Source organism: Corvus cornix, chromosome 3, assembly GCF_000738735.6.
Source record: "Corvus cornix cornix isolate S_Up_H32 chromosome 3, ASM73873v5, whole genome shotgun sequence".
Taxonomy (NCBI): domain Eukaryota; kingdom Metazoa; phylum Chordata; class Aves; order Passeriformes; family Corvidae; genus Corvus; species Corvus cornix.
Window position 1 is genome coordinate 20,985,686 of NC_047056.1, and position 14,157 is coordinate 20,999,842.

The following is a 14,157-nucleotide window of genomic DNA, read 5'->3' on the forward strand; positions in this document are numbered from 1 at the left end:
TTAATGACTGATGGAGTGAGAATGCTTCACAGTTGGAGGCAGGAGGGCATGGGCTTGTAGTCCATTGGATTTCATGGTCAGTCAGTCTATGAACATCTTAATGTTCACATTAAAATTTTATTTTGTTGGTTTTCTTTTAATGGTGAATGAAATCTGGACTGTTAACATGTGTAAACATGGGATATATGAGTTTATGGCTTTGCAGAAGAAGACTGGGAGAATATTCCAGACAATGATTTTGTTCCCGCACTGTTTAAGGCTGTGTCGTTGTCCTCTGAAGCCAAAGTTACAGTGTTATCAGTGCAAGGTGTATTTTGTAATTTATATTTGACCATTCCAGCAGGACAGTATTTCTAGGCTGAAAATGTCATGGGAGGACATAAAGTGATTCTTAAAATGAATCACCGAGTCTGCCATCCATCCTCTTTTCAGCATCAGCCTTTGAGCTGAGCAAATTCACAACTGGCAATGGCAGCAGTGCAGGGGGAGAAAGCGTGGCTCTGTATTCTGGGAGTACATCCCCTGAGCTTACTTCAAAACCAAACAAAACAAAAATACATGTAAACCGTTTGCTCTTCAAGAAGTATCTGTAGGAGCCAGGGATAAAAGTCATCCCTGGAAGGAATGGTTTAGCAGTCTCCAGAGAACATGATGAACTGCAGGCAAGGAAATCCCTCCATCCTTGTTTCATTTCAAAGTGTAGTGAGGGTTGTAAATAATTAAATCTTGGGGTTTAGTGGGAAAATGGTAGAGGGTGATGAAAAATATGCTGGTTTTCTGTTTAGAAAAAACAGAAATCTAGTGTTTTGTAGCACTGCTGTCACAAGAAGCCACTAGATGATGCAGCTCATTAAAAAGCAGAGCCATTGCTTTTTGTCTGATGTTTTTAATAATGTGTTTGTACCTTCAGAGAGCCTCTGTGTAGCAGTTCAGGGGCAATAATTTAATGCTGTGTTCTCCCTTCCTCCCATCCCCACCCCCGAACCACGGAATGTAAATTTTAGGCTTTTAAAAGTTCTGTTTTGAAAACCTAATAGATAACTGTCCTCATAAAAACTATTAATACAGACTACATCCAATTGTAAAGCTAATTTTAATCATGTTTTGTGCCAACATAATTTCTGATGCCAGATTTTTATGCTAAGCATGAGCCTCGATTTAAACGTGGTTCTTTAACCTGCAGTTCATAATTTCGCGGTCGGCTGTATAGGTTTTTTGGCTATGGCAGTTTAAATGCTTCCACTTTCAAGGATCTAAGCCATAAATGTTTATTAAAAGAATCTATAATGAAATCAGGTTTGTTATTTTTTTAATGGCTGCCTTGAGTATGTTGGATGACTGAACGCACGTTGTTAATCATTAAGTACTCATGTTACAAAAAGTGTTTGATAGTATTGCCATCTAGGGGCTGAACGAAATTCTCCATACCGAAATAAACTGTAATTGAACAGGTGCTGCTATTGATAATATACATATGTTTTTGCTTTATAGCCCACATGCTTTCCATGTTTCTTATGACAAAAGATATCTCTAAATATCCCATGGCAGCCAGAGCTTTTTTATATATAATCTGTTCGAAGTGATTGCTATTTGCATTTCAGCTTATGCTTTTTTGGCAGTGATGACTGGGAATTCCTAACAAAGAATTATACTTTTTTGCATTATTAATCTTGCTAGTGTTTGCCCTGTTTAACAGAAAAAAGGAATCATTTATCAGAAAAGTATGTTTATAATCTGTACTTGTGGCATCTTCAGATTTAATATTCATAATGGTCATTCAAATGCTGTGCTATATTTATCTAAAAGACTAACTCATTGTTTTGAGGAAATAACTATTTAAATATTTATGATCTAACTTTTAATATTTTAAAAAAGAAATTAATATTTCTTTAAAATTTGTTTCTGAGTCTGATAGCTTAACAAATGTTTAAATATTAAACAATTGAAAATGTTAGCATTTAACAACTTAATACGACTTACTGACACAGGGAAATTGACTTCAGCTTGTTCTATCACATGAACGCAACTGAATTCCTGCACTCCCTTTCTTGTGGTCTATATAATTCATGCCAAAGTACAGCTAAAAATGAGATTAAATATATCAGTGATCAGCTGAACTCCTTTTTTCTTTGCTCCTCTGATCAGACACATCTGCACAGTCTCCTACTAGAACATGTTACTCCTGTTCTTTTGTTGGTCACTGTGCCTTTTGTGACTGTTCAAAATAATTCCACCCTCCTGCCTAGATCAGACTTTGTGCTGAGGCTCTCTTTGCCTGAGCAGTGTCAGGTCTGTGTCAGATGCTGTTTGGGGTGCGCTGGGACTCCAGTGGCTGCTCCTGGCCATGGCTGATGTCCATCAGCCTGCATCCCCACCATACCCCTCTGCTGGGCTGTGCTCTGGTGTGGGAGCAGGTCAGCCCCGGTCCTTGCAGCCCTGGCTGAGCCTGGTGGGATTCACAAACTGTTTATCCAGATTACAATGCCCTAAGTAGCTTGAACAGGACAGCATGCTTCTGAAATGTCACATGTACACACAAGATGGATAAGATTTCTGTAGAGCCAGGAATCACTCATGTACCACAGATTTTTACATGCTTGAGTCCAATTCCAGGAGGCCTCATTCTCACTGAGCAAGCTCAGACACATGCTGAATGAACTGTAAGTTGTGTCCTAGCTGAGATTCAGTCTGTGGAGGAATCCCAAGGAATTAGCTCCAAAGGCTCCACCAGAATGATAGATAGTATTTTTAAACCCTAATTTCTTTTTGAGGTTCAATCATAAAAAACCCCCCAAAAAAAATCCTGGTAACCAGATGGGGTATTCTGCAAAGCAGTCAGAAGTGACCCAGAGCTGAGGCCTCATTTTCCAAGTGACATAAACCACAGATGCTGATTACTTTTTTAACTAACTCAAACATCTGTATTCTTGCTTCAGGGAACAAAGCATCAGGCTCATTTATTTGGATTGAAACCTTTCACAACATATCATATTCATGTCGTAGCTGTAAACAACGCCGGGCAGGTTTCAAGCCCCTGGACATCTGTGCGAACTTTGGAAGCTTCACCCAGTGGCCTGAGCGACTTCACTGTGGAAAAGAAAGAAAATGGCAGGGCTCTGCTGCTGAAATGGTCAGAGCCCTCCCAACCCAACGGTGTGATTAAGGTAATACTCATCTTGACAGTTCACTTGATTAAAAAAGAGAAGGGAAATGCTGAATATCAAATTAAAACATTTTTTGCTGAAAAAGACTCAACTGTATGCATTATAGTTTAAAATAAGATGTAAGTCCTATGTAAGCACAAGACACTCTGTGAGTTCTCTATGCTTGTCACTTTATTAAAATGAATATTAACATCCTTGTGCTACTCTGTGACTGTAAATTTTAATTTACACTGAACCAAATTGTTCATTTAATGCATAGAAAGCTGCACATGAAACCTCATAATCTTACTTGTTGTACACTGAACATCACCAAAATGTGTTTCTAGAAAACCTGGGTTTGATAGAATGTTGTTCTGAAATTTGAGACTTCTTTTAGCTCAGTGGTTTCAACTGAGTGTAAACCTTTACCTGCAAGGTTTGCAACTACAGAGGTTTATTTGGAGGTTTTTTTCCTTAAGTGATTTTCTTTAGAGCTAGTCCGTGAGAAGCTTTCTGCTGGCCTGTGAGAGCCTCGCAATGAAACTTGATAACAATCAAATATAATGAAAACTGTCACTAAGTGATTTATTACTGCATTCAAAATGAAGAAATCATGAAAATTGGATCAAAACATTCCTTTTGTATCAGTGATCTGATTGTTACTAGCAAGGAAGTAAGTTTCTGAATCATTGGCTAATAGTCCTTACCCTATTGCAAAGATTAAGGATCTCATCTACTGGTTATTGACAAAAATTGTTTTGTTTTGTTTTCCTTTTATCCTGGCTTCTGTCCTTCCTTCCCTGCCTGCCTTTCTTTCTTTTTCTTTCTTAATTCACCAGACGTACAATGTTTTCAGCGATGACCACCTGGAGTACAGTGGTTTATCTCGCCAGTTCCTGTTCCGGCGCCTCGAGCCGTACACCCTGTACACCCTCATGCTGGAGGCGTGCAATGCAGCAGGCTGCACTCGCTCTCCACCCCAGCCAGTCTGGACAGATGAAGCTCCCCCAGTGTCCCAAATGGCACCTGTAATCCAGGCAGTGAATGCCACCAACATTGAACTGAGCTGGTTGCAGCCAGTTAATCCGAATGGAAAAATAATTCGCTATGAAGTTATTCACAGACGCACAGAAGAGAATGTTGTGGGGCACGGAGCAACAACGGAAGATGAGAAAATTGTTTTCACAGAATATAACACTGAAAGTAATACATTCACATATAATGATAAAGGTTTGCAGCCATGGACAAGATATGAATATAAAATACGCACCTGGAATGCAGCAGGCTATGCTGACAGCTCCTGGACGGTGGCAAAGACTAGTCAAACTGCCCCAAAAAGTCTTGCTGTCCCCAGGTTATCCGTGGTGTCGGCCAACCCCCATAATGTGCTCATATCCTGGAGGCCCCCGGCACAGCCCAATGGCATTCTGCAGTCATACAGGCTGCTGAAGAATGATGTTCTCTATCCTTTCAGCTTCGACGCTGCTACTCTCAGCTATGTGGATGAGGACTTGCTGCCCTACACGGTGTACAGCTATGCAGTGGTTGCCTGTACCATGGGGGGCTGCTCTACCAGTGAGCCAGCTGCAATACGGACACTGGAAGCAGCTCCTGCCTTGGTGGAGCCCCCATCTCTGCGGGCTGTCAGTGCCACTCAAATCAGTGCATCCTGGGCACCTCCCCAAATACAAAATGGAGATATCACCAAGTACATATTGAAATTAGGCAATGAAGAGTATTATCCTGGCAAAAGTTTGCAAATGTCGGTTTCTAACCTGCAGCCTTACACGCAGTACGATTTTGCACTGGTCGCCTGTACTGCTGGGGGCTGCACCTCTAGCACGTCTCAGTCTGTGATGACCATGGAGGCTCCACCATTAAATATGGAAGCTCCCAGGCTGCTGGTCATGGGCTCAGAGTCAATTGAAATCACATGGAAACTCCCAGATAAGCCCAATGGCAAAATCACAAGCTATGACCTAAGGAGGGATGGTGTACTTGTGTACTCTGGTCTGGAAACTCGGTATCTTGATTTCACCCTAACGCCAGGCATGGAGTACAGCTACACTGTCACAGCAAATAACAGCCAGGGCAGCGTGACCAGTCCCTCAGCTCGGATAAAAACCAACCCCTCTGCTCCATCTGGGATGTTGCCTCCTAGGCTGCAGGCATGGTCTTCCAGTGAGATTTTGGTGGCCTGGGATCCTCCTATCAAAGTAAACGGTGACATTAGAAACTACACAGTCTCAGTCCACAAGCCTGGCGAAACAGGAAAGAAGACTTTTGACTTTGATGCTTCTCATGTTTCCTTTCTGAGACGGTCATACATAGTGGCACAGCTACAGCCCTACTGCAGGTAAGTATGGAAGAACTCATTTGTTGAATAAATGCTGTGGGGTGGGGCAGTGGGCTGGCAGACAACTCAGCCATCTTGCTTAAACAGATAGTCAGACCCATGGGGTTGTTTGCTAAAAAGCAAATAATAAAACAAGGATTTGTTTTCCTTTAAATTTATAGTAACACCAGCTTTATATCATCTTAGCGAAGTACATAGTGTTGACTTAGGTTGTAATTAATAGAAGGGGTAATTCAGCACTCTGCTATAGACTCCAAAACCTGCGCTCTTGTACTGGTTTATCTTTCACATGGTGTCTGCTGTTGAGAATAAATAGGGCTTTAGTTGACAACATTCGGGGTGGGGAGACCAAAGTTGTAGTAGCTGGCCCATTCACAGTGGAGTTGAGTTGATATTAATGGGGTCACACCAGGAACATGGTTGAACCCTTGAGCTGGAAACGAGTGACTTGTGATTAAGTGAAAGCTAAAACTTAAGGGAGGGCACCAGACTCTCCTGCAGAAGCACACTTGATACTGAAGTAGTATCTTCCTCACTAATTCTTGATTATTTACCTGACCTTTCCTTATGTATTTGTGTAGGCATAATTTGTGTGTGTTACATGGTTGATAAGTTTGTCTACTATTTACATATAACTAATCTAAATCCAAAGAGAGTAATAGAGTGGAGTTCTACAGCTCTCAAATGACATCCAAATCATCTCTTACAATGAATCATCATTTTGATTTATATCATCAAAATGATTTTGATCACTTGACTCCTGCAGATGTTAACTGTGCTCTGAAAAAACCCAAACCACACCCAAAGAATACCCCAGAAGACAGTGTTCTTCCTCTTTGCTATATAAAGCACAGCACATAATCTGTGTGTTCATACAAACTGTGTTCCTATATAAAATTTCCAAAGACCGGGGGAAATTGAGAAATCTGCCAGATATCACGCACAGTTTATATTTGTATCTGCAGCGTTTTAATCACCTTTCTCCTGCTTTGCGTTCCCGAAGGTACGAAGTCCAGCTCCAAGCCTGCACGGAGCTGGGCTGTGCCTCCAGTGAGTGGGCATCGGCACAGACGCTGGAGGCGCCGCCGGCAGTGCAGCCGGCCCCTCTCGTTGAAATACAAACAGCCGGCGGCTTCCAGTCGACTGCTTCCATCCTGTGGACCGGCCCCAAGCAGCCAAACGGGAAGATTTTGTACTATGAACTTTACAGGAGGCGAACAACTCAAGCTCACATAAATTTAGACCTCTCACTTGTTTACAATGGTTCGTCAACCTCCTTCAAAGACGAGAAGTTGCTGCCTTACACAGAGTACGAATATCAGGTGGGAATTGAAGCTATTTAGCAGCTCTGATTATGATTTCAGTACACTTTGAGAGCCTTACTTTACACTTACAATGAAGATACACATCTCAGTTCTAATGTTAATAGCATTGTGAAACCTGAATGATTATTGTGAATGTATTTTAAGGAGTTGAGAAGCTGAAAATAATTTCATACAAGAAATACATTCATTCAGCATTTGTTTTTCTTTAGCTTAGTGGTAGGTGCCTGTGTATCTTAAATGTTTTTGTACCCTCCAGAGCCTCAGCAAGTCCCTGTTAAGGGAAATTCTAGTTCTTAGAAGGCAGCCTTTTTTTATTACTCTTTTTTTCTTTTTCCATCCTCCCCCAATCTACTGTGAATTAATTTTTAATTTATGATCTTAGAGCAGTTTACATTAAGAGGGACTGGGGTTGTTTTCTCTTTAAATCAGTCATTAGAATAACAAGCACATTTTTTGAGAGGTTCAAAAGTGAATTTGCTGTTGATGGTTGGTGTTATTTCTCATTTTGTTTCATATATACCTGAAGCAGTGCATTCCATGTCTTGAGCTAGGTGGTGCAATCTTTCTTTCACAGGCTCATTTTCTTTATAGGATCACAAGATCATTCAGGTTGGAAGGGCTCTCAGGAGGCCAGCCAGCCCAACTTTCTGCCTGGGTCAGTAAAGAGGTCAGATGAGGTTTTGCAGGGCTCTATCCAGACGCATCTTGAAAACCTTTGGGGAGGAGACTGCAACCTTGCAGACAGTCTGCTCCATTGCCTGGCTGTCCTCATTGCAAAAAAGGGTTTTTGTTTTGTTCAGCCTGAACCTTTTTTGCTTGAACTTATACCTGTTTTCTCTTGTCCCCTCCCACCACATACTATAGTAAAGAAACAGGCTCCACCCTCTCATTAGCCTGTGGGTAGGTGCTGGGGGGCCACGATCAGATCTCACCGAAGCCATCTCTTCCTCAGGCTGAACAAACCCAAGTCCCACAGTTTCTCCTTATAGGCAAATTTTTCCAACCCCCTGATTACCTTGGTGGCCTTCCACTGAACTTGCTCCAATTTATCAATATCTTTCTCGTATTTGGGGGCCAAAACAAAACAGACACTAAATAAAGGCAGGTAATCACTTCTTTAATTGTCTGACTGTGCTTTTGCTAAATGGCTCAGGCTGTTGGCCATCTTTGCTGCCAAATTACCCTGCTGGCTTGTATTCAACTTTCTATCTACTAAGACCTTTAGGTCCTTTCAAGCAGAGGTGCTCACTAGTTGGTCAGTAATGCTGACCCTGTGAGGGTGCAAGAAGTTATTTCTCCCCAGGAGCAGGACTTTGCATCTGTCTTGCTGAAATTCCCATTCTCCAAGCCCTTCTGACTGGCAGATCTGCCCTTCAGCATATCACCTGGTCCCTCCAGTTTGGTGTCATCTGCAAGTTTGATGAGAGCACACTGTGTAGATCAGGTTCTTTGACAGCTCTGCTCCACTGCTGTTGCTTTCTCGTTTTTAGTAGCCAGAAACCATGAAGAATTAAACCTAAAATCTTGCTTTATCACATTATTCTGTCCAGCTGCTGTATGTATCTGTGTCATAGACTCATCAAGTCGTGCAGTTTGGAAGGGACATCCAGAAGGCATCTAGCCTAACTCCCTGCTTGAAGCAGGTCCAGATAGAGCAGGCTCTCAGGGCTATGTCCAGCTGAGTTTTGGATCAAGTCCTCCCTCCTTGCAGATGCAAGGATGGAGACTGTACAGCCTGTGTCGGCCGAACTATTGTTAGACCAGATTTCCTTTCTGCTTTAGTCAGGATCTGTGAGGAATGAGAATTCAAGTGCAGATGGGGCTGAGTAGACAGCAAGCATTGGTAGCAGACTCAAACCATACTTTTTAGGAATCTTTCTTAGATGAAGTAAAGCTCTCCAAGCTGTATGTTGTAGGTATTGGCTGTGTGATGTTCTCAGCTGGACTAACTTTTAATTATCTCAGTCAGAAGCTGTTTTTTGGGAAGTTGATACCACAGAGACTTTCTTCAGCCAACATTTTTAATGTCTTATCAGTGAAAAATAAAAAAAAAAAGAAGCCTCTTGATCGGATTCCTGTGCTTTACTGTGCTGTATTCAAGACTTAGCTTTTTATCTTGGTTCTGCTCCATAACCAGGCTGAGCTTTTGATTGGAACTCTAAATCATTTTTGTTTTTTTTCACCAGTGGCCATTTATTTCACCATGGGAGGTTTTTCAATGCATCTGTTTGTCTTCTGCTGAAGTCACTTGCAGCAGTCCTCTGGGATCTACTCTGAGCCTCTCCATTGTTGACAATTTATATCTTGCCTGTGAGACAAGTTATTCATAAGTGTAGGGCTTGGCTTTTGCTATTATGCTGATGAAACCCAGATTTATATTTCACTTAAGCTGGATATTGATTCTCCTGTCTCTGCATTTGAGGCTTGTTTGCTGGACATAAAACTTTAAATGCATCTGAATTTCCTCCAGCAGAATGCAGATAAAATCAAAGTGCTGTGATGGGACTCTCTCCGGCATTTTTGGAGATACTGAGATTTAGTTCAATGCTCTAATAATAGCTTCTTTGGACCTGAAACCAGGACTTTTGAATATGGGGGTTTTTTGAGAGTTTTTTTCATTGGGTTTGTTGGTTTGTTTTGTTGTTTTTTGTTTGTTTTCCTGGAAACTTCAGCTGAATACTAGGTTTTATAAAATTAGGTGCAAAATTTGCACTTCCAGAAATGATGAAGTGAGTTTAGAAGCTCGTGATGACAAAAGGGACTATGGTCCTGAAATGCTTGATCACTATTCTTCAAGGAAGCTTATTTATACTTTAAGGGCCAGCATCTACATTAGCATATCAGCACCTACTAGGTTTCAGTGGGTTTTTACATGTCATACAGTGCCTCCTGTTCCGTACTCCAAAACACTTAGATCTTCAAAATTCCCTCTGTTGGTCTAGTTGCACATTTAGATATTTGCATTTTCTAGAGCAACTTCTAGGTATTTGTTGGAATTCTGCCTGATATCCCCAACTCTATTAAATATGTGCTATTGCATCATCTCCTGAAACCCCCCCTGACTTAAACAAACATTACAACTCATGATGCCTAATGAGTTTGCAAATTCAATCCTTTGATTCCTTGAATATTTCTGAAGCAGAATGTGTAAGCCCTCCTCAGGAATCACTGAAAGACGTGTGCAGTGCTACCATCTAGCAGCCTATAGAGCCAAACCTGCTTTTCTCAGCTAAGGAAAGGCCCTTCCGAGCAGAGACTTTGTGGCATTTAGAGCAAAGCAGAGCTGTCACAGTATGGTGTGATTTCCATGCAAATGCAGTATCACTCCTCCACGATTGCACTTAATTGTGTTCTTAAAACTGCTTCTTTAGATTAATGGCTTAATGTCTTCCTGGTTTAGGACACATCCTTATTTCTATTTGGCAGGCACAGAACATGTAAAAGACCGAAGATTACAATTGTCCCTTTTCAGAAAGGTTTATGGCTCCCTGCAGAGGTTTATTCTCCAAGAGGACTGTTCAATGCACCAAATAGGGTCTGCAGTGGTGGAGCTGCCTGCCTCTGACCACTGTTGGAGGCACAGCATCCCTCCTGTGTGTGGAGTCCTTCTCAGCCTCCTGTTGCTGCAGCCAAGTGAAGGGTCTAGGAAATACCCTGAGACACACCAGGGTAAATATGTATTGGGTCCTCTCAAAGAGAAAACAAATCATATTTTGACTTTGTAGAGGTAAAGAGAAAAAAAATGGGTGCAAAGTCATGAAGATTAAGGAAGGACCAACTACATGGGGTGTAGAATATGTTAGCCCTATTGGTCACTTTCCAATGCCAGGAAGGACACTTGGTTTACCAGCCTATCTGTCAAATTGTTGGCTGAGCTCCAGTTTGTGCTGCTTAGTTACTGACAAACAGGTCAGTGACTTCTGCAGTTTAAAATGGGGTAAAACTGGTTTTCCAACTGACCAGTGATGGATTGTCACCCATGTGTAGTATCCCTCATATCTGGCTCCTCTTCATTGTTTTAATTCCCCATTTCTTCCCATCTCTCTGACAGAAAGATGCACTGCAAAGCAGAGACATTAAAAAAAAAAAGAATTCTTTCTTCCATTCCCTGCTTGTTATTTTGTTTGTAAGATTGTTTGTTCTTACAAGGTTTCTGCTTCCAGTTAAAGAGATTTTCTCATACTACATCTGCATTAGACTACCAAGCTTGACCTCAGGTTCTGAAAAGTAAAGCAGACATAACTATGTTGTTTCACTGATGCAATGATGATACCTACCTGAAATATCCTTTTGCAGAATGAGATACTTCCTTTCCCCTAGTAGAAGGCACACAATAGAGAAAAGGGCCATTTGAAACCATGTAATTTTACTCAGTAAGCCTCACCTCAGGCAGTATGTTTCTCTTGTCAACACAGTCTTAAATTCAGGTGTGTTGATGCAACAAAAGCTTGTTTTTTTACAAAAGCTTGATTTTTTTTTTCATTAAATTACATACAGATATTAGACTGTATTTGTTGGCATCCAGATTTACCAGTGAGACTCTTCGAGCACCACTCTTGCAAGACCTCAGTAAATTGTGATTCTGACATATTCAAAACCATGGCAAGCTATCCTTTAAAAAGACATTAGTGTGAGTACCAGGGGAAAGTATACTCCAGGGCTCTAGATGGCTTGATATGATTTCCTTGATTGTATCTTTTTATTTATGAGGCATAATTTATGACTGCTGAAAAGCAAACTAAAATGAGTGATGACTAACTACAGCCAAAGTAATAAATCAGAAGCAAAGAAAGAAGTGGTGATTTTGATCGAATCTATTGAATTAGCTGTTGCCCTTAGCCATTACAGGTATTGGAAAGACCTTTTAATATCTGCTTATCTCTCTCATGGGAACTTGGTAACTATCTCATTATATACCCATAGGAAACAAATGATTTAATTTTCTATCTTTTAGAGTTAAACCTTTTTACATCTCTCATTAATTACGGACATTATACTATGTCATATGGAATGAGCTTCCTTTAAAATTTAGTAATTTTGTTTAAGTCCCAAAGTTTTTGCCTATTGTCTTTGCCTTCTCCAGAATGGGTTTAGTACTTTTATTATTAGCATTTGAACAGTGGAGATGAATAGCAATGTTAAGAGGCTCTAATTATCACAGTGCTGGAAGCCTGGACCTGAAATCTATCCCATTATATGTTTATGACCTCCATAAGGAGACTAACAATGTTGAAGAGGGAAAAGTTTGGATCTGAGAAGGAGCAATCAGAAAGCACACATTTGATTACTACCTTCTCTTACCCCTGCTCATGAATGGATGTGTTACTTTCTTTCCCTTGCCTTTGCTCTGTCTACCATAAGCTGTGCCTACTTTTTAAACTTCCTGCTTTTCTAATACCTGCCTGACACTGAAGTGCCCAGATGTGAATACATTACCCCAATGCTGAATGCAAGATTTCGGTAGACATGCTCTGTGCTCTGAGCTCTGCTGGCATCACATAAGTAACTCCAAATTAGCCAGCCAGTACAGCAGTCTGTTCACAAAGACTTGTGAAGGATGCTGCAATTGATGGTGAGAGGGAGGTCCTTCGTATTTCTCTAATTTCAACCAAGATTGTAGTCTCTTCAGTTTTCTTGAATATTGCTGTTTGAATGTAACCAAAAACTGGGGGCTGTGTTTCTGAATGTACTGATGTCAGATCTTATATGACCCTAAAATATCTTGCTATCTTGGAAAAGAATTATTCTGTGAAAACTCTGCATTTATGTAAGTGCAGGGTTAGAAATGGAACAAATCTGAATCAAGAAATCCAAAGCAAAGTTTCAAAGTAGTGCTGGGTCTTTGAGGTCTCCATGAAACAGCTTCAGAAAGAGAGGAGCGATACAAACCACTCTGCTACAGTTTGTCTCTCCCAGCATGTGCCAAGCAGTGCCAGCATTTAGTCCTTTTTGGAAAGACCAGAAGCCACAGGTGTGTGAAGTCTTTGCTTGCCATAAGAGCAGAAATCCAAGTTGTACCTGATTCTTACACACAGAAGTAGAGTTACATGCACGTGTAAAAGGGCTGGCTTGATCTGACCTTGTGGTTCCCCAGAACCTATAGCCCTACATAACTGCCCTACAGCTCTGAGCACTGCTCAAAGCCCAGGAGAGGTAGTGACTTACAAATGAGGCTTTTTCTAAGGCAAAAGGTTGTTTTCTGAGTGCCTGCAGGAACTTGGTGCCAGCTGCTGACACATTCAGAGCTGAGATCTTGTCTCTCAGAGAAGCACCTGTGATGGACCACAGACTAAGCACAGTGTGAAGCAGCACAAGGCACAGCGCCTCTTGGAGGGAGCCAGAAGCCGCTGCTGGTTGGTAATCAGCTCTTTGGCTTGCTCTCTTGCAAACAGGAGGGGTGAGAAGCATCTGGCCTCCATGCTATGCAGAGTATCCCAGCTCTTCCTGAGCTGGAAAGTCAGGAGCAGCTCAGGACTGCTGCCTTCATTGAGGTGAGCTGCCCCCCAGCACCCTTCTGCCCAGTGAGATCTCTCCAATAAGGGAGAGTTTCACATCCTCCATGGGCTGTTGGCTGCTTGAGGGTCCCCTTTGCAGGACTTTGAGTTCAAAGATTCCTTGCTACAGATCTGGGGTTTCAAGAGTGTTGCAGCAGATGAGTATGTGTGGTTCAGGCATGGAAGTCATCTCACAGGCTTCTTCCACTGTCAGCATCTACAGTAACATGATTTTTGTGTATCTGTACCCCAGGTGATTTTGGTCCCCTTGTTTCTGCCCTTATGGGTTGTTAGCTCTACTAAGCCTGAACAGGTTCACCGTGTTAAGGTGACTCTCTTCTCAGAACTTCTCATCCTATTCCTCATAGATTTTGCCCCTTCTTGCTGTGCCAATGAACCTTGAGGTTGTCCTGTGATCATTTTGAGTGACTGATCACAGGTTTCTTCCAGGAGCAGAGATCTGTGAAGGCTCAATTTATGATGGAAAAAACCAAGCTTAGTTACCTGTAACTGGAATTCTTCAGTCCTCTGAATATACGGTCTCCAGAGAGTTTTCCCCCTCTCTTCTCTCTCTGGCTCCACTTCAAAGTGCAGTCTGAGCCAGGGGCCAGCAGATTGATAAAACATTAATTAGTAACCCTTCGTAGCTGATTTCAGAGCCCTCTCCTGGTTTTTTTGGGACAGTGCAGCAATTAACAACAACACATCTTTTGGCAGGGTGCTGAGCCATGCACCATGATGTCAGACTTAATGCTTGTCGAGGCAGAATATTCAGAAAGTCAAGATAGAAGAAACTTTTCTTGGCTTTCTGCTGTCTATGTTTTGTCATTCAATACATC

General features: G+C 41.7%; 1 protein-coding gene across 1 annotated transcript in view; it reads left to right on the plus strand.

Moving 5' to 3' along the window:
- Positions 1-14,157, plus strand: part of USH2A (usherin) — a 387,802-nt gene that overhangs the window by 356,202 nt on the left and 17,443 nt on the right. The window contains 3 exon segments of the mRNA XM_039569529.1: positions 2,937-3,164; positions 3,983-5,499; positions 6,503-6,821. Coding sequence (XP_039425463.1) covers positions 2,937-3,164; positions 3,983-5,499; positions 6,503-6,821 — 2,064 coding nt within the window.